Source organism: Ambystoma mexicanum, chromosome 4p (genome assembly GCF_040938575.1).
Source record: "Ambystoma mexicanum isolate Mex_15411 chromosome 4p, UKY_AmexF1_1, whole genome shotgun sequence".
Classification (NCBI taxonomy): Eukaryota; Metazoa; Chordata; class Amphibia; order Caudata; family Ambystomatidae; genus Ambystoma; species Ambystoma mexicanum.
This window is the reverse complement of record NC_090927.1, coordinates 667,485,937-667,512,446: the sequence shown is the minus strand read 5'-3', so window position 1 is coordinate 667,512,446 and position 26,510 is coordinate 667,485,937. Positions and strand designations below refer to the sequence as shown.

The 26,510-nt window shown below is 43.7% G+C and overlaps 1 protein-coding gene across 3 annotated transcripts in view; it reads right to left on the bottom strand.

The window, feature by feature from the left end:
- Positions 1–26,510, bottom strand: part of COL19A1 (collagen type XIX alpha 1 chain) — a 2,241,461-nt gene that overhangs the window by 28,769 nt on the left and 2,186,182 nt on the right. For 2 of the 3 annotated variants that reach the window (XM_069606203.1, XM_069606204.1), the window contains exons 51-52: positions 20,790–20,912; positions 1,600–1,677 (exon numbers count right to left, since the gene is read on the bottom strand). In XM_069606203.1, coding sequence (XP_069462304.1) covers positions 1,600–1,677; positions 20,790–20,912 — 201 coding nt within the window. Of the gene's footprint in view, positions 1–1,599; positions 1,678–11,248; positions 18,704–20,789; positions 20,913–26,510 lie in introns of those variants that run through there. The other variant, XM_069606205.1, reaches the window with a different exon arrangement.

Below are 26,510 nucleotides of genomic sequence, written 5' to 3'. Positions count from 1 at the left end.
GTTCGGAACACTATTTTGGGTATTTTAGACAGTTCCCTTGGCGTCTGGCATTGGGACTGTTCAGTCTATAGTCAAGCATTGTGTGTCATTTCGAAGAGTGTGCATTATGCTTTTAATAAGTTGACTTTTAATTGTGTGCTTTATTCGTATTCACTGCTCCTGCACTGGATTTTGAGTCAGCTTGGCCGCAGTGGTTTTTTGGAGAGTCGAGAGGCTAATGCAGGGGTCCCAAAAGTTGCACCTGAAGTGTAATTTTGATGAAACGCCTAGTTAACCCTAAAAAAGGGCAACGGTCACCCTATGCTTGTTAGTATCTTGTGGTACCCAGATCATTTAGTATGTTGCAGTTACTACCTTTCTGGGGACTGGCTTGTTTGGATGCAGGCTGGTTCAGAGCACTCAGAGGTCTGCTGCCACATGCAGAACAGCAGCTTCAAGAAGAGCTTTGTGGTTTGAAAAGAAATACGCTCTATAAGAGGGAACTGAGTTAATTTCAAGTTGTACATGCATAAAGTGTTCATAAGTAAAGCCAGGAAAAAAAGACTGAATATTGAATGTGCTGCAGCTGCTTTAACCATGAGTGTTTTGTTTATTTATTTGTTTCCATTGTGCTTTGTTGGCTTTTTTTTATTTGTATTTTCTTTTTAGCAAATTAGACATTGCACTGCTAAATACATGTGGGAAACCACTCAGTGTGTCATTGCTGTGTGTAGATGAGTGTCTGCCCACTCTGTTCCAGGGTCCGCCGTTGATGGAAACACGGCTCTAAAGGTTGTGCTGATTCTATTCAGGTGTCATGTTCATTCTTTCTGGAGTCCAGTATTCATGTTTGCATTCACTTGGGTTTGCCTGGAATCTGCATTCTGGCTATAGTCCCTGCATTCAGTATTTGGCCAGCCATTCCCCGTCCGTCCATACCAGGCTGGCATTACACTGGTTAAGAACTAAGGTAGGGGATCACATGTAACCAATGTATTACTTTCCCCACCACCAAGTTTGAGGAAGAACGCCATCATCATTATCCCTGAAACCTCACCCCATTGATATACACATTGATGTAGCACATCAGACGTCCATGCACCAAATGAAAATGCGCGCCAGCGGGATGGCACTCACCCGCTAGAAGTGCTGACATATTGTTATACTATTTTTAACATTGTGTCACATTCCCGTTTTACTCAAACACCCAATGTGACCAGCAAGGCCATTCCCCCATGCATTTTCCCCTAAACGCTGGGATGCAGAAGGCAACTGCCCCTTTGCAAATCAAGAGCATTCGCGCATTTGCACACATGGCAATTTAATCTGCACTCATGCTGTGGTTTACTGAATCTATTTTATAAAATGCATTCTGCTTGGTTACCAATGTAACATGACAATGTATAAGGTATCTTGTTACTGAACTTGCACGATCCGAATGTCACATGGCCTAGTAGGACAGTTACTGTTGTTTATCTCCCCTGCACCACTTTCCCCCTTTTTGTCTTGTGGTGCCTGGAAACATCATTTTGCTATATGGTGCGCCTTATGAATAATAAATAAATAATGTATAACGACCATCGCAGGTTTATCTGCTCAAGAGGACAGTGGGGAAATTACCTGGAGTTCCTGGAGGACCGGGAGGGCCAGGAAGGCCAATTCCAAACTCGCCGCGCTCACCCTTCTGCCCCCGGTAACCTATTGCACACAAAACAAAAGACACGATGTGAGTCTTTATTCAACGGTGTTGGACGTCATTCAAAATTATACAAAAACATCAAGGCCAATGTCAAAGGAGACCGACTTTTGCTCTGAATATGTTACTGGAGGAGACCACTGGTCAGGCAGTTACTGAAAAATGAACTGGATTTCTTTAATTGAATATTCAGTCGATCAAATAAATAATATATGTGCATGTCAAATGTGTGGTTATTTCTGTCATAGTAAGATGCTTTCGCGGGCTGCGTAAACGACAGCGGCCAAACTCCCATGCACGACAGCATCTGTGTATGTTTCAATCCTTCCGCCTCCCCTCAGAGTTTTAGCCAGGGCAAAAGTCCCTCATTTGCACTTCGACTGCAGCACCTAATTAGCCCTCTTTCCAGTGTACATGTTTGTCTCTGAACAAAAGACAAAGCACTAGCCACTCACGCAGCCGATTCACGGCCTACAATTGTACTGACTGCGAGAGGAACACGCGAGCACGCTGACCCCGCCGCGGGGTCACACGGCACAGCAGCCAGGCGCCTATCAATCAGGGCGTCCACTGTGCGACGGTGCGTCGTAAGCAAAGAAAGACTGGGACAGGTGCTAATTAATCGCCATTACTGTCTATGTGCAAAGGACATGTAGACTGTTAGGACGTCACGAAGCCAGCGCTTCCTAACAAAGCAAGCCATGCAATTGTGGGCAGAGTGGGTAACCCTGCGCATAACCTTGCAATGCAATGATAGAATATGGGAGAGCGTACAATTTAAAAACATTTTCTGGCACATGTATTTACTGTTTGCTCTTGAAAGTACATATAGAAAGGCAACGCGTGTAACTGTTGCTAGAACTTTTAAAAGCATGTGAATCCAATGCTGACTTCCTCCCACGCCGTATCTCCTGTATTGTCAGTAAAGTGACTTCATGGCTTGACAACTCTGCTTTTCTTTGTTTTTTGTTTTTTTGTGGTAAGTGTTTGTGTACTCCCTCCATGTTTTATACGGAAAGAGGTTCCCAAACATATCACATTCTAATATCTTGTATTCCCTTGAGCCCTAATTCCCAACTATTCATAGGTGGATGAGTGTCCCACAGATGCACAAGCGGTCGGGGTTGTTCACGTCAGATTTTCCCCAGTTAAAAGAAAGAAGCTCCCAGCGGGTGACGTTAACCAGCAGTAGTTAGCTGCACCATGCAAAGCGTGATCAGTGGGTGGCAACCCTCAGCAGTAGTTTGTAGCACCATATGACGTGTGGTCATCATCCAGTGGGTGACTTCCCCCATCAGTAGTGTGCTGCATCATATGAAGCGTGATCTTCAACCATTGGGTGACTTCCCCCAGCTGTGGCTTTTAGCATCATACCAAGTGTGATCATCACCAAGTGTGTGACTTCCCCCAGCAGTAGCTTGCCACATCATATATAGAGTGGTCATCACTCAGTGGGTGACTTCCCCCAGCAGTAGTGTGCTGCACCATACGTAGTGTGATCATCACCCAGTGAGTGACTTCCCCAGCAGTAGTGTGCTGCATCATATGAAGTGTGATCATCACCCAGTGGGTGACTTCCCTCAGCTGTAGCTTGCAGCATCACATGATGTGTAATGTTCACCTAGTGGATGACTTCCCCCAGTAGTAGCATGCTGCACCATACGTAGTGTGATCATCACCCAGTGAGTGACTTCCCCAGCAGTAGCTTGCAGCATTATATGACGCATCATATTCACCCAGTGGCTGAAATCTCCCAGCAATAGCTTTCTGCATCACATGAAGAGTGATCATCACTCAGTGGGTGACTTCCCCCAGCAGTAGTTTGCTGCATCATATGAAGCGCGATCATCATCCAGTGGGTGACTTCCCGCAGCAGCATTATTCAAGCGTGATCAGTGGGTGAATTTCTCCAGAAGTAGCTTGTAGCATCATACAAAGTGTCACCATCACCCAGCGGGTGACGCCCCTCAGCTGTAGCTTGCAGCAGAATCCATGTGATGTGTAATCTTCACCCAGTGGGTGACTTCCCCCAGCAGCAGCATGGGTGCATCATTTCAAGCATCAAGTACATAGACATTTTGTTGTCATTATTGGAGCTTAGTAAATTATTAATGTCTGCCTTCTCATCATTTTTTTTTGTTTGCCTGTTTGACTTGTGGTCTCTGCTTAACTTTGGCAGTCCACCCCTTCTGAAGGGAAGCTTTGAGTTTGGGATGTTAGCCTTGGTTACTGCCAAACACTAGTGTTCCCCAGCGTGTGCAGGACTACTAAAGTGTGATCTTGGCGGGTGTTCTGGCCCAGCGTACCTCTATACCCTTACCTGTCTTCCCTGCGTGTGAGGGTAAAGTAAAATCATCAAAGAAAGCCTTGTTATATTACCTCAATATGCAGACAACATTGGCAACACGTGCACAAACTCAGCAGATAACAGTTACAAAGAATGCTGAAGTTAACTCCAACTTCACTATTCTAGCGGGATAGGTGCAATGAATCACAATCAATACACATTTCTTACAATACATACATTTTTACTAGTGCAATTTTTGGAAGCAGCAATTATGAAGGAGTCAACTTGCTGCACAATTCAGACTCATGCAGGGGAACTGGAATAAAAAAAATGTGCCTAGAAACACTTGTGTACAAGCTTGTTATAAATGACATGACATATATCATGCGCTGTCTGAGATTTGTAAGCCAGCCCTCTGAGAAACACACTGCGCAAACTACTGCAAATGGAAACACCACCTGCTCATGCAAAATGCATGCTAACATATGTAGCCTGTTAGAAAATAACCAAAACAAAGTGAGACAGTAGAATAAAAGCAAATAAGAACTTTAAGGGGAAAGGATGCTTGATATGTCCTTGGAATGTTGAAATGAAGGCTTGGGGTTCTTCTATCAATGAAGATAGCAAAGTTCCTGCACGCATGGACATAGGCGTGAAAGCACTTGTGGAGCAACACAGAAGTCCAATTAAATCAATCTCAGGAGTTAAGGTAACAGTAACTCAAGGTCAGTTTGGGTGTGCCTCTGCAGCTCCACCTTCATAAGCTGCTGGTAAGCATCTTGTTTTGGAATGTTTCAAGACTGGCATAATGTCACATAAATGTGAGAAAAATACGGTCTTTGCAACGGTCTTCCGCATACTGACCATACACCACTGACAATTTGATCCCCACATGGTCAACCTACTGCTTTCTTACTTTTTTAACCCACTATCCACCATTTATCCCAAATATACTACGACTGGCATTAGTTTGGTCAATGATACCAGTCCTAGTATACACGGGTAAAGGATTTAAGGAGACTTGGAAATTTCGTCGACCACGCAGCGATCAAATGGCTGACTGGACATAAACATAGAACCTTTATTTTTTGGTCACGAAATGCTGTATTGGCAGGAGAAATGCTGTATTCATCACAATGATACCATTTGTGAACCAGTGGACGCGTGAAGATGTCATATACATGTATTAATACTTTCAGAGTGTGAACTTAGCTCAAAAGCACATCAAACCTGAAGGGTCTGAACCAGAGAGGATCAAGAGGGGGGACGAGTCTTCACAGATGCTAGCCATACTTCACTGGACAAACCGTCCCTATCACAGGTGTTATGGCCATCACACCCCATTGCTGTTATGTGGTGTAAGACATAATTGGCAAAAGTGGTGGATGAGGATTCGAATACGACACTTACATGGATCACCAAAATGACGGTGAAACATAATTGCCTAATCAAAGGCATTGCTGAATCATGCTGAAGAAGCTCCCTCAACATGGATGTCTATATGTTGCTGTGTGTGTCTTGTGTGTGTTAATTGCGAGGTAGTTCTGCAATGGAATGATGTCACGTATCTGTTCAGTGATTGTGTTTAAGGCTCTGAGTTGGCCGATCAATTGGAGCAGACCATGGTGGCAAAATACTGCCCTTGTGTGTTGGCACATATCTCGGACAGTCATTGTATAGCGAGCTATGTGTGTCTTTTTATAATCCTTCTCATCGAAATACAATAAAGGATTCTATAAGGTCTGATGGAATGATACTAGGATGGATGGCCTGGGGTGTGACTATCTCGAAGGTAAGTCTGACAGTCTTACTGCCTCCAGAAAGCATTACACCGCCTTGAGGAGAGCCCGAGCCTAAGGAATATATTTCTGCAGGCATAGTGGGCCGATTCACATACATTGCAGAGGTACTGGCGATATTCAGCACAAATATCCTTCTACGAAATGAGCAATCATTGGGGATCACAAAGCGTCTCATTACAGAGATTTTCAGGTGGAGCTCATTTTGCACATCAAGAACTCTTCTGTTAGTGTAGGAATAGTGTATCATTGTCCAAACAGGATTATCGAGTGTGGGTACCCAAAGCCTGCAAAAGGAACTAAGTCCAGGGCCTTCAGCCAGCGCCCCCTCCTCCCATTCTGAACACCTTAGTCCCTCTCTCCCGCTCTCGCCAGCTCCTCCCACTTTACACACCTTAGTCCCTCCCTCCCGTCCTCGCCAGCTCCTCCCACTCTGCACGCCTTAGTCCCTGCCTCCCGTCCTCACCAGCTCCTCCCACTTTACACGCCTTAGTCCCTCCCTCCCGCTCTCGCCAGCTCCTCCCACTTTACACACCTTAGTCCCTCCCTCCCGTCCTCGCCAGCTCCTCCCACTCTGCACGCTTTAGTCCCTCCCTCCCGCCCTCGCCAGCTCCTCCCACTTTACACACCTTAGTCCCTCCCTCCCATCCTCGCCAGCTCCTCCCACTCTGCACGCCTTAGTCCCACCCTCCTGTCCTCACTCCATCAGTTCCTTCCTTCCCTGCCTTTTTTCTTCCTTTCTGGTAGAAAAGGCATATGCTCCGAAGCTGGGCGGGAAGCTTTACACTGTGACCGGTAAAGCTCGGGTTAAAGCTTTAATTCTGCCAAAAGGAAAGTTCTATTTTGGTGCCTTCCCTTACAATGGGACCTAATTTTATATTTTTAGGACCATGGTGGGACCCCCTTCGGCTGACACCTTGAATAAACGCGTGTAACTGCCTTTTTGTAGAACAGTTTCTGTTCACACCGACAAGAGAGTGGAGGTTATCAGAGCCCTGCACCTATCCAAATAGATCGTTGCAATATGGCAGGTCATCACCCTTAGCTTCACTCTTACAACAGTTTTGCATGGTCAATTAGATTAAAATCTTATGCTTTACCAGAGCAATGACTGAAGGTTACCTGCTTCAACGACATTCACCAATCAAAATACTGCAGCTCTACCATTGAAGCCTTGATGTCAAGTACCTACATGAAACTCAACCCCACTAAACAGTGTTCACCCCCCTCAGAGTCGTCACCAAAAGCACTCAAGTTCAAAACTGGCTGTCACAGATGGGTCTTCATGGTTTCTCCCCCAACTAGTTCCTTTTGCAAAGTCGCTCATCTTCACCATCGAGTGTGACCTCTCCTTAAAAGCTCACATTACTAAGAAGAAGCAAACAGCCTGATACAAGCACTCACTCCTGTGCCGAATCAAACCCACCATCCCCACCTCAGACTTCAGTTATGTTGTGCAGCCCCTGGTACTCTCCCACATGGGTGGTAGCAACACCCTTCTGGCTGGTGTTCCAGTCCCTAATCTGGCCCCCTAAAAGCTGTCCACCAGGCCCCAGCATTCCTCATTGCAGGAATGAAGACATTCAATCACATTTCCTCAAGCTCACGTTACCTTCAAGACAGCCCACATCACCTACAAACCTCAAATGTCCAACATGCCGTTAAACGTGGCTCAAAATATCTCCATCTCAGGAGGTCAATGCAACACTATGAGCCAATAGACCAGCAGCCTGGAATCAAAGACGTGCAAGAAGGAACATCATATCTCCTTCCTGAGACTTGGGACAGATCTGGAGATCCTGCTCTTGAAGGAACACTCCACCGACAAATGAGGACCATAGACAAACAGGACAATCCTTCAAACCACTATGTTCCACTGCCTTTACTGTACAGTGCTCCATTACTTTCTAACACTATATAAATCATCTCTATACATACCAAGAGTGTTTAACTTCTAATGCCCTTCACTTTGCGCATTCAGTACCTCCTTTTAAACTTGATCTGTGAATAAGCCTGTTTTACTCATAAAGCCCCCCCTACCCCTTTTCTGGTTTTCAGTTATTTTACAAGAATATTGGATTCTCTCCTAACCACCTGTTTCTTTCCATCCATTCAAAGTCTTGTATTATTTTGGAATCATCTTAAGGGGACCTTTAGTAACCTGCGTTCAGTGAATGTTGGCCCATGCACCAACTGGCTGAATATCTACCATCTTGCTTAGGTTTTTCATCACAACTTTGATGGCATTCGGGGAACAAGTGCTCAATTCCAGATTGCTGACAGCTTTTGTCTCCCCCCCTGTTCCCCAAACACAGTCACTTTAGTAAGCTCAGGGTCTACTCTCGTGTTTTAGTTTTGTCCAGGATGTATGGTCTGCTCCCAACAAATCCACAATATAATTTCCACAGAATGTATTACGCGACCATTAAATATTCTCTCGCACCAAGTGGCCAAGCAAGTATGGCTCTTGGGGGATCTTGATTTTCCTGTCTTCCCTTCTCTGTTGCCGTTGTGGGTACCCCCACATTAACCTTCACATGGACAGCTCTTAGTTCTGAACCTCTGTCAGCCACTTTGCACTCCCAGGTGACCCTTCTGTTTACCGGAAGTGGCATTAAAATGTTTTCTGGAAATGCAGCCACCACACTTGAAGGGCCCACTTGAGCACACCACGAGTCCAACGCAGTATCATGCACTGACTCGTTATTAGTAACACTCAATATATTAGAAGCCGCCTTCTCTGAAAATGCTTCATTGTGGTTTTCTGGATCTGGATGCTTTGTGGTCCATTTCCAAAAATGAAACAAGTACCTCTAAAACCTCATGCACCTCCCTCATCCCCCCTTCTCCCATCCCATTCATTTCTCTGTTCATTTTCTTTCCATGCCCTGATTTACTTTCCCTTTATCCTTCTTTTATTCCTCCTAAGACCATGGTCTGGTTGTCGCTTGATAGGGGCACAATATGCCTTTAACGGGACAATCCTGGGCGCTGTCAGACCACTATCAGGGTGACTGGTACAGTTTAAAAGCCTATTAACATAACATACAATACTGTGGTGCAGACATTTAAACCCCTGCTATCAAAACAGTTAATGTTATCTGGCCTCACATGTCTTAAAGTAGCCGTAGTTTACTAAAACAATTGAGACAGGAAAATGAAAATGTTATCTATGCAGAGCTATCTTGCAATGCCATGGGGCAGAGGGAAAGTGGACATGAAAACATCTATAACAGTGTTCTGGGGGTTTGTCTGAATTCCACCCTAAACTACCCAAAATGGCTGTCACAAACCACCATATGATGAGAATGCTGCCTGCTGTCAGAGCAAATCAGAAAAATGTAGGTACAAAACTATGATGGAGTTGTCACAGTCACCAGTAGTCAAAACTTCATTTTGCCATGGCATGCTGCCAGCCCATTTCCTTAGGATTCCTTATGGGTCTAATTGTGGATATTGTGTGGATCAATTCCCACCTGATTGTAGAATGATCCCCAAGTTGCCCACATTGCTTTCTATGAAGTAATTGGGATTTTTCCATTTTACTGATGTTTTCACTGGGAGAATATGCTATCCGACGATTTGCTAGATCTAGTTGAAATCCGCTAAATGTACAGGTTTTGAAGGTTTCTTTTTCACCTGGCATCATAGGTCAGTGAGGTAAGTGCTCACTGGTGACTTGTGTGTGTGTGTGTGTGTGTGTGTGTGTATGAAACCTGCAGTTTAGAGATCCTATCATGGTAGGCGAGATTCTGTCCTTATAATTCTGAGCTCAAAGAAATTGTAGTTTTGAGTTGGTTTACAATTCTATCCAACAGCACAAATCGGAGGCAGCAAAAGGTATTTGAATCCAGTTACTTTCCAAAATGTAATATGCTGATTGAAAGTTGAGCCACACATGATAGTTCTCCAAATTGCCATGCACCCATTTTGGAGCTGACCCATAATGCTTAATTCGAAGCTCTGGCACAATATTTCCATTGAACTAGTGGGTACAATCCACAGGGGCGCTCCACAGCTAAAGCTTGTATTTCATCCAATCAGGGAAGTGGTGTTTACTTTATATTTTCCACAGGGCTCGTCTCTTTTAAGATCGAATCAACTTCGTCCGTTCAAATGAAGACCATTCGGCAACCAACCGCAATGGAGGATTTTGAGGTTACTTAATGTAAGGACTTTTAAGGATGAGAATCTCCATTGCCTCGGAGCAAAACGTTTCTTCTGAAATATGTGAACAGCTGCCAAACATGAACTTCCCTGATTGTTGTCATCAGTATTCTCGCTTCGACCATGAACTCTGGCCCAAAACGCCCAAGACCTTTCTTAAGCATTCATTAACATGATTTAGAATAGAAAATGAGTTCACTGGTTGCTTTAGTTTAGTCGAAAGAATAGTTCTGTGCATAGATCACAATTACAGTAAGTTGGAACAATGCGTGCAGGGAGACTAGGAATTACAATGCTGTCTATATAGATCAGACGAATCTAGCAGAGGAAGGCTTGGTGATTTCAATGAACTCACGTGACTCATTCCCCGGATGTCTCAATGCACACTCTTTAGTTTAGATGTATGTCTCAGTGTGCGCCGCCCTCTCTCGTGTTATGCTGCTATTTTTGTGGAAATCATCCAGTGCTCTTTTGATATCTTTCCAGAGTTCATCAGCGGATGCATTTTGCCATTATCTTGCATTCATTCAGATTTATTTTTATGACAGTTCAAATATAAGCTCTACAATCAGATTAATTGATTTGCCCAATTTCAAGGGAGACTCCACATTGCAAAATACTGTGAACGTCCCAATAAATAAGATGGTTTAGCCAGTCTGATCGTCCGCAAACCAGTGCAGTTGGATATAAACGCGTACATAGATTTGTGCTTAACAACCTGTATTGCACATCATCAGATCACACAAGCTTGGGTACAAAAGATACATATGCCTTCTCAGAAATCGAATCGAAGGGGGCAGGTTCAGTAATGACATTTGCGGAGACAATTTGCTCAAATGGAACTGACCCAGAGGAAAGATTGTCCACCGTAAAACATACACACAAAATGTAATGTACGTTGTCATCAGAAACGACGGTGGTTAAGAGTTGCATTAGCAATTAGGAAATGGTGCTTCTGCAATATTAATAATGGACATCACAATGAACACCTTAGCACTGCCATCCAAATGTGTCCACAGGGGAATGCTCAACTTTCCTCACTGATATCTGATCAATTAAAGAAGGTTAGGCAACCTGTGGCTCCCCACATGTTTTGGCTTTTTCCTCCCAGGATCCCTCACCATGGATTAGAAAGGCTAGAGTTGGCGGTCAAAACATCCCAATGGTCACAGGTTGCTCACCCCTGCACTAAAAGTTACATGAACATTCACAAGCACAAGCAGTGAGGAAAGCCCGCAGAAACCCTCAGCTCAATAGTGTGATATTCAGGTGTTCCTCACTCACATACATCATCATTATAAATCAAACAGGGACAAGAACTTTTTTAGTGAATCTTTTTAATGAGAAACATTATACATAGTATTATCAACAGTTCTGCAAAAGTATTTTATCAATGAAAAAGCTAAAATAGATAATAAAAACGCAATAAAGGAAGGTTAGTAGTTCAGATGTGGATATTAGCAGCATACATATATGGAGTTCATTGCATTTTTATAAAATAAAGTGAATTGAACCATTAAAATAGAAAGGGAATATTTGAACAAAGTATTTCACAAGCAACACTTCTGTGTATAAAACAAATAAATAACACACATTAAAGAGTACAAAGATACATGAACATGTCTGTAAGAATGTAAATGCTTTTCAAAATATAGAAAAGTTTAACTTCCATTTAAATGTAGCACGAGGTATACTTGTTTTATTTCAAGTTGAGTTACAGTTTTGCACTTCAAAGTGTATGCTTATATGTAGGGTGATTGAGAGGTTAAACAGTTAATCTTAGCCTGCTAAGAAAGAGTGAAGAGACGTGATTCTGTGGAAATTGTAAACTTGAGAACTCGGCTCCACTTCACATGCATTGCCTTGGAAATGGATAAGTAAAACGGCACTGTAAGACTTTACTGTTTTCTTTCCATGAACAGCTTTGAACAAGACGCACTTTGTAAAGTGTCATCTATATACAGGTAGGCAACTATGAAACCAGGTTAGACGACCTTTCACTGGGCTGTCACAGTATGTCAAGAACCTGACCTGGGTGTCGGTGTTCCTCAATTCTGACTCTAAATTCTGTTTATTAACCTCTTCACAGAATCTTCTGTTCCTGGTCAATGTCACTGTTGTGAAATGTTCAAGGAATTCATTCTTTAAAGACAGATAGAGGTATTTGCTCTCTACAATAATAAACAAATGGCATAAGTGGTCAACAAAATCCTAAAAACAATTAGAGAAAATGGCAGGCATTTCTAAGTAAATGCTGAGCAAAGAGGGAGCAGAGGGACCGAGAGCACTGACATTAACTTGTACATGATCAACAGAATAATGATGGCTTTGAAAATTGTCACCCTGGCATCTTGAATTAAACATCATATAGATTTGCGAAGTAAGAAACCACTGACAGTTTAGAATACTATCCGGTGATTATTTAGGTAATGTTGCACAGTTTGCATCTATAATGATTTAGGCATCAGAAACAGATATGCAAAATATATTGCTTCCAGGGGAAACCAACGAGGTGGCTGGATGTAACTATCGGCAAACTCGATGAAACAGATGTGCCCGGTGTTGGATGTGCAGTGCAAAGCAATTGCGATGGTCAATGCTTCTGCAGACACATCTGAACTTTGGAGCCACCAAAAGACAGCAGGTTACACAAAGGGTGCTGTCCCACACACCTTCCGTTATGTTGTTGGGCGCCTACTGGACACTGGGTTGACTATCACTTCAAGCCATTAGAAAGCACCAATGCTATTGCAGTGACATATGTATTGGGGCTACAAAGGGTTCACTGAATGTTTATGATTATTGCATCAATTGATCAAAAGGTGTGGCGTTTTCCACAAAGAGTGCTAGCTCAGAGAAGGCAATGCAAGAACATTGCAACTATACTGAGCTTGAGCAAGACTGAGATAGCCTACCCACTAGAACTGGCATTGTAAAAGTATAACTATCCTGCTAGTAGGTAGGTAAGGCTGTGTGGAAGAAGTATTAGGATGGGTGGCTTTTGGTGGGGGCCACTGTCAGGGATAATAAGGACAGCGGCAAGTGAATGGGCCCCAGTCCAGGGGCAGCACGTTATCAAGGCTATCCCTGTTGCAACTCCCTCCGCATATCCCTTCACCTGCAGGTTTTCTTTGGCAAGTTCCGCAAAGGTCTGAACCCCCGCCTCTTCCGACAGCGGTAAGGGGTGGATCCCACCTATTTCCCTGGCTCACGTTGCAACATCTACACCTCCTTTGCAGCCCCTTCCTGAAAGCACCCCGAATTGAAAGCACCCTGAATCAGTCGACTGGCAGCGGGAGTGCTCCATAAAAGTATAACATAACATGAAGGAAAATAAATAAATATTTGATGAAGGCAAATGTGCTGGCACTCTTGATGCAATCTATGTTGGATGGAATACATGTATTCCTTGAACGAAGCAAGGACATTTTGCACATTGCAAGTGATGTGGAATATTGTGCAGAGGACATGGACATTAGGATGTTGGCTTTTAGTAAACCACATCTTGTATTTGGGAGGTAATGATGTTTCCTGTGTTGTAAATGTAAGTACCATTAAAAATGACTCAACTGGGCAGTGTCTGAAAAATGAGAACACATAAATCACAGTGGCATTGCAATTTGTCCTGAAACCCTTTTTGAGTGGGGAATTCACATTCTGTGGGGTTTACAGCAAGAGTTCCTTGCATATAGACCTGCTTGGGGCAGAACCCCAAATACATTGCAGGACTTCATTCACAGCTGAAAGTTCAAGTCACATACTGCACACGGCCAGCCAAGTTTCATAGATTTTGCAACACAAACCAATGCAAAATGTATGACACACGTAATAATTACTCAAGAGAACGCATGCGCAAGCCTAACCTAGAAAGCAGCAGAGACATGGCAAGCGGGACTCGGTCAAACGAATGATACTTAAAAGAAATGTCTGATACATATTTGGGGCACCCCCAATGTGGTTGTTTCTACACCTGGTGTGGTCAGGCCCCTAGCCATGAAGCTAGCTACAATGCAATCCAAATTCCTTGAATGTTTATGGTTATCACAAACACTAAGGGGGGAAGATGTGGTACAGGATCCTCGCTGCAGCTCATCACTGAGTTTCAATGTGCCATGATTACTGGATCCCACGTGATGTGCCAGATCACTGGATCTGGCACATCATGTATAGTATATGAACTTGGTGATGGATGACGGGTGGAAAGGAGCACTTGTGGATCGATGTGCACAGTGTCTGCGTGTTGCAGATCTACACTGGTGAACAGTGGCGGCATATCCTCTTAAAATGGGAAACACTTTTAAGACAGAGGGCAGATTTCGGTGGAATATGTACAGCTGCAAGGTTAGGAAAGGACTTTCATTTACAAACATGGTGGCCCAGGGCAACGTTGGCTGATGCGGAGAGATGAATGATGCAGAAGAACCCTACATTTTGTGCCGCTTTCTCATACTCTCACATTTTCTTTTTAAAGTCACTTCCATTTCAACTGCAAACCCGAGATTAGTGGAGCAGAATAATACAAAAAGGTATTTGACCTCTGTATGTGTGAGCTCAATATACAATCTCTTGACATTCACAATGTGTGTCTTTTTTTCTTAGGGCCCCCCTCTCCCCCCAAGTCTCGTCCCCAGAACCCTAGGGGATATATTTCAAAGTCCTTACTCTGCAGGGTGTTTCCAAAAATGCTAATCTGCATTTCTAGCATAATGTATGCAGACAATGTTGTGATTTTGGACAGAACGGCAATGGGCCTGCAACGTTTGCTAAATGGACTCTATCAATATGCCAATAATAATGGGCTCTCACTCAATCCTACAAAATCAAAAATATTGGTATACAGACAGAAAAATAAACATGTGACCCCTCACCATTGGTCAATGGGGGGAGAAAGAATGATGAGAGTAGAAGAACTGGTTTATCTCGGCTACAAAATATACGCTAACCCAGCAGTGAATGAAATGGAGCATGAGATTGCTTTGAAGCTAAAACCCCTGGCGGCCCAGATGAAAAAGATACTTGGGAAATATGGACGATTTTCCATGATACCAGTATTAAAATTCTATTAAGCGAAAGTGGTGCCCATCCAACTGTATGGTCTGGAGGCAAAAGCCCAGCTGTGGAACACACAGTGGCAAAAATGGGAAGGCCTCTTATGGAAGCGTGCACTAGTGCTGCCATTGAGTCTATCGATGGAAAGCCTTAGGTTCGAACTAGGCCTTAGATCCCTGACATCTCAAGCAGGGTGGAAGTTGATATCACTCCGGCAAAAGATCATCACTGCTCAGGAAGACTCATTATATTTAGCCGTAAAAAAGTCCATATGGAATTAGGTAAATCGACTATATTGGATAATCTAAATTTGCTTGTAGGAAAGCTATTGTCGAATGCCGATATAGATGGTAAATTCCCATCAGACGATCCGACAAAAGCAAAAAAGAAATTGGATGAAATGGATTGGATACAAATTATTGAGAAAATAAGAGTAGGTACAAATCCGAATCCCGGCCAGTTCATAGATCAGAAACTGGGTTCCCTGATTGGAGAATTAGGAACACATTCCTAAGGTTAAGATTGAATGTTACCAAAACAGGAGAAGTTCTGGCAAAAAGAGGAATGGGTGACCTCGCAACAAAGCTGTGCAAGATCTGTGAAAATCCAGAATGGCAATCCACCAAACATTTATTGTTGGTTTGTGAAGGCACAGCAGAAGCCAGGCGACACTTCATTAATAAATTCACACCATCTGCATTATACTATACGCAAGAATGTTTGTGGGAAAGATTGATTAGTGGGCAATCACAAGAAATGACACTTGCAGTGATACAGATGTTAGAGAGCTGTAAAATCGAGTTCTAGCCTGGGAATCAGGAATATGCTCATAAAATCATTTATCTCTACGTTAGATAGTTGGATCTACTATCAAGAAATATTCAAGAACTCAGCACAAGAACACTGCGATTGCTTACCCTATGTCCACTATAAGGAGATTATGTGTTGCTATGGTTTTGCTTTCTTCTGTTTTGGGTGGGAAAATCTGTATTATTTAAAGTGGAATGTATGTATGATTTTATTAAGTTTTAAATGATGTTAATTTTAGAATACGAAAGATTCAGAAACTTATTGACCTTCTTGTAAAAGGTTAAAGATAACCATATACAACAATACGAAAAGTATCCAATTATCCACATTATATTTTCTTATTAGAAAACAAACATGTATATTTACGGTTCTCATCTCAATTGCAACTGTTTATGTTCACTTCTCTGAAAAATGGTTGTGGGCAATAAATTACCATGACCCGATTTATTTGAACATCTCATTCAAGACTAATTCTGAATTGCTCATCTAAATAGGGAGCTATGTTTTAATTTGCTTCCGCTCTGCCAGCCACTCTAAGGCCTGTCAAATGTGATTGACATTACAGATGGCCTATGAATTAGGCAGAAGGGTAAGCCCGAATGTAATTATTGCGTCGACCTTTAAAAAAGTACTTCAAAGTGGATCTTTTGAAACCTTGCAGATCTGATCATGGTCCGGGGAGGGGCCAATAAGGAGGCGAATTATAAGGGTCGTCTGAACGGACTCAAAGGACATTTATTCCATCCTGGCATATTTGGGATTTCCCATCTCCCCATTTCCTTAAAGCGTTTGGCCAAGTCTCAATCCTCGCTGGCCGGTTGGCACAAATGTTGGTGCACCTCAGTGGCCTGCTTGCCTTACCAAGAGTCCAAAAAGAAAGCTCACACTGGCTGCTGCTGATGGTCAGATCCATTGCAGCCAGGCCTCAAGACACCGGCCAACTGAGTGTCCCAGTGTCAAAAGACAATCCCTGAGCATCCGTCATACATCCCTGAACCTCAGATGTCATACCCCCATGTATACATTAATGAATGTTGTACAGTACACCGCATTCCACAATGATGTAGGATCTACTATAGGGACTCCAACTTTTATGAAGCATTCAACTATTGTAGAGTAGACTATTCTTTTATAGCCTTGTACTTTCATAAGGATTTATAACTATTGCATGTTCTTCAGCTATTAAGGTCCTAACTGCTGTAGAGTTTCTAAAAAGTGTATGGTCTTTACCTGGTAGAGACCCAATCATTATATTAGGCTCAATACAAACTATTTCAGGCTTGACATTTTCTACATTATTTGTTGCCTAAGCCACTTTTACAGCAAATATAGTTTTATCGTAAAACACATGTAGCCAACGGGGAGCAGCAGTTGTATGATCCATGCTATGATGTACTCTGCCCACTCACAAGTATGACCTTGCGACAGTAATGTACAAAGATCAGCCGGGATCTTGGATTTGTTTACTGGTTAGAATGGACTGAACATGTCTAGGTCTGAGAAACTAAGAAGGCTGATAAGAGAGTGAATGCATTACATTTGAGATTTTATTCAGATTCCTTAAATTACTCTATTTAACTGAGGATTCCTGGCATGTGTTATGTTAATTCTTAAAGGAGTCTGCAACATTTGGCTCTTCAGATGTTTTTGACTACAACTCTCATCATCCCTAGCCATTAGCCGATGGCTCTTTGCAATCGTCCGGTGAAATGTTTGGTCATGCTGATGGCTAAATTCATATTGTCTGTGGCGGAGTGTGTGTAAAAGAGATGCATCACGTGATGTGGTACTGCTGAAGGACACGCTTCCAACCCTAATGGCTATTTCGCCTCTGTTCACTTACGCTCTACGCTATTCACGCCCAGCATGCATGAGAGAAGTGGGAGGCAATGTGGAACCTTGTGACTCACACAGTGAAGGAGTTTCTCACATGGAGGCTCACCTTCAGATCTCACTACTTTAAGTTGAGAAATGAACCAAAAAATTCAGTTTTATGCAACCTGACTCTACCACATTATTTACTGATTTGTGCAACATAACCCCCCCCCCCTATGTTGTGGTTTACTATTCTATGGGCTTGCCACATCTTGGTTTCCAGTGTTCCTAAAGGTTTCTTGCCAACATGGAAGCATAGATCCTAAGTGGCACGGCATGGTTTTCTCCTCATGCAAGCCAACAGAGCAATCCTTTGCCCATTCCATCATCTGCAGCAAACGCACTGCACATTATCAATATTACAAGCGCTGGGGGATACCACCAATAGGAAAGATTCAATTGTTCAAATATACCTACTGGGATCAAGGCTCAGGACTGTATGCAGGAAAGCTGTGAATATGAGTCTCAAATGCACTTCAACTAAGGCAGGAGCCTGTAACCTGCGCCGCGAGGCGGGTTCTGGACTACAATTCCTATGATCCCTCACCATGACTTTGCTGGCCAGGCCTGATGGGGACTCTAGTCCAAAATATGTGTAGACAACAGTTGCAGATCTCCCGAACTCGCCAACCAAATGCATGAAATAGCCTTCATTTTTGGGCAACACTGCAACTCGCCATCAATCTTTAGATGCCCAACTTAAACAGAATCATCACAAGCCTTCGCTAGACCAAGCGCGTTTTAGACTAGCGGCACACATTCTCATTGAGCAATTTAAGAGCGGCATACACTAACAGAATATGACTGGGAGTCTTTGAATACAAAGCATAGCAGCTGATCTCCACAGATCGCATTCAATTACATCCATGCAACTTCGCCGTCGTTTACTTCCTTCTCGCTTCCTCCACCTTCGGGGCTCCTTCCATCCTCTCCTATCTGGGATCATAACATTTCTTCTTCGTAAGCGCTAGACTCCGCTGTCTTCACTTGCTTTCTTTCTCTTCTCCAGACCGGCTTACTCTGATCCCAGAGCAGCCCAAACTAACAAAAGATAATAATTGAGAACTACCTTTATGGACAGAGAAATCTACAGCTGCAATACAACACGTGTTAGCTCAGCCTCTGATTTGTTTAGTAATCACTTTAGGAAATGACAATCAATAATAAGGCCCGTGAAGTAGAGCGGGGCTGTACGAAAGAAACTATGCAGCACTTCAGTGCAGTTATTATACACCACTGGAAATACGTATTGCCTGAATGCGTTTGTGCAATGGGGACTACATTGGTGCAAAAAAAGTGCAGTGCCCCAAATAAATTGTGGCATAGTATTGATGTTGCTATTGATATTTTATTTGTATCGGGCTCGTACACAAGTGTCTCAGAGCGTGACAAGGCAAGGGAGGGGAGCAAGGGAGAACAAAAACAACAATCTTACCAGGCCCAGTGACATTGAGAACGCGCAAGTGCAGGGGGGAGGGAGAGTGGCAAGTGCAAGGGATGGGGCGAGAGGTGGAAAGCGCTGAGTAAAAATAAAAACATAGATGCTATTGCTTGGAGCAGAGGGGGTAGGAGTGGGCATTAGTGGAGCTGGTTGGATGGCGGCAATAAATCTGAGGACCGCTTAGCTGCTGCATTTCTTGGGAGACAGTGGCACAGGGATGGATGTGCTCTCATTCACCCTTTCTTTGTATCGAGTTCAGGTTGGATCAGAGTGATGATGCCAGTGTCTCCGCCCTCCTGTGCATTAGATTGGTCACAGGTGCCCCAGGAAGGAAGCTACATAAATATCAGTTCAAATGTTTTAAATAAGAAGGGTGGTGGGTGTGGGGGGCTCAGTGCACGACCATTGTTTCTGCTGTCAGTCTGATTTTCTTTTTTAAGTCTCATGATTGATGTGTTGCGCTGTTTGCCCAATGGCAAGAGTTGCACGACTAATGTCTCAACATATCTGAATGAGATTTTTGATGGTACAGCATTGCTAAATCGGGATCAATGCATGATGTAGGGTTGACCTCACCACAATATCATGATACACGACATCCGTAGGAGATCCTTCTCGATGGAGTAGGGTGTGGTCCTGCCTTCTGGATGCCTATGCATGCAGACGAAGGTGGCGGGTTGGATGTCTTTCACTGCTTTTATATTGGTAGAGTACCCTGCTCATCGAGGACTCTTTTACCTATACAATGAGTGGTCGCAGTAGCCTATGCCATTATGAATACGTCAAGGGATGATTGAACCAGTCTGGAATTTTGTGAGATGGACGCAGTAGCTTTTTTAACTTTGACTCCTGTATCAGATCTGTCAGAGTAATGCCAGTAGCTATACATTCACTAGTAAAACAGGACTATGCAGTTTAAAAAGCAACGTAATCATCCAAATCTTGGTAAATTGCCAAAGAGATCAACATGAATCTTCAATGAGGGAACATACAGTGACATGGTGACATGGTGAGGGACAGAGTAGGGTTACATTTGCATCATAGAAAAGGTGCAAAAGTTATGAACTCAGATTCAATTGGCTTTGACAACTGCTGTAACCACGGGGATTGATGTACAACCTCAGTGTCTTGCGATGCTACCCCATCCTTGTTATAATGATGGGATGGGCAATGCACAGTGCAGCACATAGTAGTGAAGTAGCCGCAGTATTCACAACTATTACCTGCACGTCCCACGTGAAGCTTTCAACACTGTCCGCCCACTATACAATTACCACTTTCATATGGAGAACCAAGCATCATCTGTAAGACCCTCCATCATACATGCAGCAGATGTCTTTCAATGCGCCCTTATAAGGCATTGCTTTGTGAGTGATGCTAAATGTGTGAAGGAGCCATTGCTGGTCGCCATAACATCAGGGCATCACATTTAAACACAGAACAGTGCTGCATACTAAATTGCCATAACGGCATATTACCTTCTTCTGTCAGTGCAGCGCGGGTGATTAGTTTTAGGTCACACATGTAATCTTGGTTAATAGCATCCAGAACAAGTCCAGAACGTTTGGTTTAATGTATTAATACTTGAGCAGCACAACCGAATCACACTCTGCTTCAATAACGTACAGCTGCAGAAAATCACAGTAAAGTGCATGTTGAGTTGGTGTATAATGTTATGAGTCTTACCATTAGGTCCTCGATCTCCTGGTGGCCCTGGCAGTCCATCCTTTCCCGGTGGTCCAGGCTTTCCTTGGGCAGCGAGGAGTGCAGCTGGGGTTTTGAGCTGGGATATCAACTCAGACAGCCTTTCTGCAACAATGGAGGACATGGAACATTGAGGGAATATTACTGGAGCACTATACAGGAATGCTGGAGAAGAAATGTCAAGCACTTTACATGTACCCATCACGAACATATTTCGAGTCCTTACTCAAATAAACACATAAACTGCTTTGTGAGTTTAAATAAGATCTACACCAAAGCTTCAAGGCAGCTTGCACGGTTTATCTGATGATTCACATGCTTGCATTCTGAAAGAAAACAAGTTGAAAAGTACTTTTAAAGGGGAGGGGAGCATGGATGTGACATACCTAGAGTGAGGATAAATGTTGGGGTGGCAGGTGTGGTGAGGGGACTTGATGGGATTATGGCATGAATCACCCTACAGATCTGCTTTGCATTTCTATACTATCCAAATATGCATCATGTGTGTGTACAGGGAACACATTCATTGGTTAGTATGTTCCACTTCATACTCATGTATGACTTGATAACAAAGCCTTTCCATATTTCCAATTACCTTAGTTGAGCAAATGTAGCAGGTGCACATTTGTACTTTATTCTTTAGCCACTGGGGCAGTGGAGAGACAACTAAATGTATCTCGAGCATGAATTAAGGCCCTCAAAAGGAATAATGACACTGCACTCAAACCAGCAAATATAAGCGGCGCAATACTGGTACCCCATTATGAAATATATCTACACACAAGTGTGGTTACGTGACATGACCTTTGCTCTGCAGGAGTACACGGACGAGTAGTGGCAGAACCATCTACTCAGGCCCACACTTCGACAAACCAACAGTGATCCCAATCATAAATGTAAAACAGGCCCTGCTTTTGTGGTAACATGGGCCTAGGGAAGGCTACACTCTAAGACGAGGTGTGAATGTGAGACTGTAGCAACTCAAACATCAATTGTACATGGGTTCCAAAATAAAAGAATATCCAAGAAAGTTTCTATAACAATGTACACTTTTATTATTTTTATTGTTTTTGGTTAGTTCAAACCTTTACAAAAGCGATTTCAGATAATGACATAGTACACATAGTTAAAAACAACCTCTGTATAAACACTCTGCATAATTTGTCAGGGAGCAAACAGGCAAGACCCCTGTTCATCTATGATAATTAAAGCTTGCCGCCAATTTTACTGGATGCCATCTGCAAGTTTGTTAACTCCTCTCTCACAGAGGACCATGTACCAGCTGACCTTAAAAAGGCCTGGGTCACCCCATCCTAAAAAAACCTGGTTTAGCAATTGAGGTGCCGCTCAATTATAGGCCCATAATGAATACACTGGGGGTCATTACGACCCAGGCGGTAACCATGGCGCTAGTTGCGCCATGGGTGCCGCCGGTATTTTACCGATTCTGCAATGGTAAATGGGGAATTACCGCCACATTCCAAGGTTGGCGGGGCGGTAATTCCCCATTTACCATTGGCCCTTCCCCATTCCCATTTTTGCCCCATAGGGCTCAATGGGAATGGGGAAGGCGGTAATTACGGTACTGCAGTACCGTAATTACCTTCAAGGTCCCTTTGTGGGTCCCGACCTTAACGGCTGGTAGAGACCAGCCGTTAAGGTCGGGACCCGCAAAGGGACCTCGTAGTAAGGCGTTAAGGGGTTAACAGTGTCGCAACCTTTTACGCGCCGTTAACCCCTTAACGCCTGGGTAATGAGGCCCACTGTTTGTGCTGAAAATTGTGGATTGTATCGCCTATGGCCAGATTTCTCAACATCTGAATAATCATCCTATTTTTAATTGCCGCCAATCAGGTTTTAGACAAGGTTTTGGAACTGAGACCGCACTTCTGTAGTTGAAATTAAGGCTTTTGCAACGTGTTGACAAGGGTTTATCCTCCGTGTTAATGTTATTAGACCTGTCGGCCGCGTTCGACTTGGTCGACCATTCAATCTTGGTCGACAGACTGGAAGAAGTAGCCACTTTTCCACCAGTAGCGGTTCACTGGATAAGCTCATTTCATGACAATAGAGAAAGTTGAGTTTTTCATGAGGAGGCAGAGGCTAAAGCGGTTACGGTTAATTCTGGTGTACCGCAGGGTACTTGTATATCTCCCTGCTTATATAACATCTTTATGGCACCCTTCTTTGCCCTTTTGCAACAGGAGGGGGTGGGATTTACCAACTACGAGGACGACACACAGTGTGTCGTCCCAGGTGTAGGCTCTCACCCTCAGTATGAAGAGGAACTGAATAGAACCCATACTACAGTTGAGAATTAGATGGTGTGGGACAACTTAGCACTGAATAGGGATAAAACAGAGCTGCTGATTGTGGGCACTGAATCGATGCTGGCCAAGCTTGGCCCATCCTGCAATAGTTTTCAACTTGGAGAGGTAAAGATAACCCCCAAAAGAAAGTCAAAATACTTGGGTGTGGTTTTCGACTAGCAGCTTAATATGAAAATGCATGTTGGGAGCCTTGCATCAGCGGCAGCCTATTATATTAAGCTCTTGGCTCATCTCAGACCTTTTATCTCACAGGCCAATGCCGAAATAATTGCTAGAGCAATTATCGGGTCAAAAATGGATTATTGCACTAGCCTTTTGGCTGGGCTTAGCAAAGCTGATCCTAACAGACTACAGCTCGTTCAAAATGGTGCTGTCAGGATCTCGTTGCGACCACATATCGGCTGCCAGACAAGCTTTGCATTGGCTTCCTGTGGAGGCACGCGCTCTTTTCCGTCTTCTTGTCATCACCAACAAATGTAGACAGGGCCTAATGCCATCGTACCCGCAAGACCTCATTTCCAGTAAAGTGAACAGCAGATCTCTTAGATCTAGCAGCTAGAACTATCTGATGCTTCCCAGATGCAGGATCAAAAAGGTCAAAAGTGGATCTTTTTTCATTGCAGCTCCAAAAGTTTAGAACAAGCTTCCCCTAGATCTCAGATGTCAGATAACCACAGAGCCTTTTAAGAAATGTTTTTAAATGTGGATGTTTGCCTGATTTATTCTGGGTAGTTATGATTCAGTACTCTCCCTTACTGTCGGTTTCTTTATGTCCGTTTTAATGTTTTGTCTGCGCCCTGATGCCCATGGGTCCATGGTGTGTGCACTACAAATGTTTTAAAGTAAAGTAAAGAAGTGCAACAATGGTTTCAAAAGGATATGTCCAGAAGGAAAATGGTTCAAAAAGCATTTAACCAGTCTGTAGGGCCCCAAAATGTTGAACCAGTGAGGCAGGGTCACTTGAACCTGATTCCAATGTTAGGCAGGTGAACAATGTCGAACCAGGACTTGAGCTGTTGTGCTTGCGGGTTGGACCAGGTAACAAGTCGGAAAGTTGTGTTGATCTCAGGCAGCGAGATGGTTCGGAGCGGGTGCTCGATTTTGGTTCGAGGCGGCGTTGAGCAATGCAGGTCCAATGGATCTCCAAGTGTGGTTCAACAATTGAGCAAGGTTCGAAATGATGAGTACCACTGGTTCAAGTCAACGAGTTAGTTCAGCATTTTGAGTCCTAGCCATTCTATGTGGCAGTTCAAAGTCGTCAACATGGTGCGCTGGTGGGTGAGCCCGACACGTGATGAGGCCCTGCTGGGGCAATGTGGCATTGAGACGGTTCAATGATTTAAGCAGCAGTGGTTCGAAGTTTGAATGAGTGCCACAGGCAGCACCAGCGGGTCTTGCTGGTTCAAATGCAGTGGCATGGTTTGAATATGGTTCGATCAGTTTGAGGCGATGAACAACAGGGATTCTGGCTGTTCTGGCTCCGGGGATGCTGTGAGTCAAAGCCCAGGGCTCAGGAACAAGATGAATCCTTGTTCTAGTTCTCCTATCCCAGGGAGGCTGGCTAACACCCAGAGGAGTCCTTCACCTCCAGTGACGTCCTTGGTACCTGTGTAGTTGTCAGTGAGGCAGGTCTTGCTTCAGGACCAGTTCAGCCCAACTATGGCCTGGCAGCGGGTTGGGAGCAGAGCTTGTAGCTGCTTTGCCGCACTCCTTTTTGCCTCAATGGCTGAGTGCTTTGTAATGATGAACCCCCCCAAAAAGGTTCAAATGTCCATGAAGTCCTTCAAGGTCCAAAGGTGAATCGAAATAGTGAAAAAATGAAGGAGGGCGAGGCGCGCGCTCCAGGTCCTGGTCAATTAAACCTGTTGCAAAAAATATAAATACATGGGTTAAATCCCAAAATGGACAAGTATTCACCAGGGCTAAATCCCATCTGCTCCAATTCAGTTGCTCAGTATTAACAGGGTTAGATACCATCAGCTGCAGTTCTGTTTTCTGTAGTTGTTCTCCTCCAAGCGCTTTCTTATCTCAAATAATCATCAGGAAGGCTGTGTTTCTTTAACAGGTGTTACTGATTAGACTCAAAGGATTCTGGTAGCTGTAGTGAAAACGTTTTTTCAGTTCAGGTGACCAGGGACCGACACCCCTCCAAAAGCACAAGTCCTTCCCAAGCTTGGGGGAGTTTTATGGGATCTAACCCTGTTAATACTGAGCAACTGAATTGCAGCAGAAGGGATCTAACCCTGTTAATACTTATTCATCTTTGGGATTTGCAGCAGATGGCATTTAACCCTGGTGAATACTTGTTCATTTTGGGATTTAACCCAGATATATATTTTTGCAACAGGTTTAATTGACCAGGACCTGGAGTGCGCGCCTCGCCCTCCTTCATTTTTTCAGTGAATCGAAATAGGGGTGGGAACCCCCCTCTTTTATAGGCAAAATGATACATGGGATTGGAGGAAAACAAGCCTGCTTTAAGGGGTCCAACACCTGTCCTTATAACAAGTGCCCCTTGCCTTTGCATGTATTACCCAGAGTGTCTTGTTTCATAGGAAATGGAGCGTACAGGAAGCCCAAAGAAATGTAAGATGGAGGAACCCTTCCTCAAATCCGCTGGTGCTTTCCTCACTGTCCTAACTCCACCCCTTTCCCAGCCTGCAGCTTATTGGGCTCTCTGTTGTGCAGCACTAGTGTGAGGCAGGCCTTTGTTATGGAATTTGCTCTTTGAAGGTACGCTCCCTGGGTACCTACAGCTGGGATATCCCAGGCATGGTGAGGGAGGTGTTACCTTCCCCCCAGAAAGTTAATAGATGCAGAAAGGCAGGTATCTGAAATCCACACAGCCTCCCATATCTGTCTGAGCTCACAGGGACGACATTGGTATGCTAAATATCACATGTGTTGTTAACTATGTCAACCACCATACCTAAATAGCTATGGCTTATATTTCAAGATTATAATGCTACCAGGTGGGTATTTTATCATACGTATGTAGGTTTTGGAACAAAGGTGTATTCTTAAATGCAAACTCTTCACTGCAGTGACTTGGCTGTCATAGTGGCTATCCAACAGGGAACCTGGGATCTCTGACCCTTCTCAGGTGCCACAGGAGAGCAGCCCCTGCAGATAAGGATATTGATACAGAAGGGCACAGGAGAACATTATAACTTTGCCATGGAGTTTAATGGAAGGGGGTCTGGTTGGAATTAATTTAATTTAATAATTATAATAATTATAATAATTTAATAATTTAATAAAAATAACATACTAGGGCTTTTACACCTTTGACAGATGGAAATCCTTCAAAGGTTATGATGCTGAATAATACCCCAATATACCAACAAAAAGGTAGTAATCCTCTGGAAGAAAT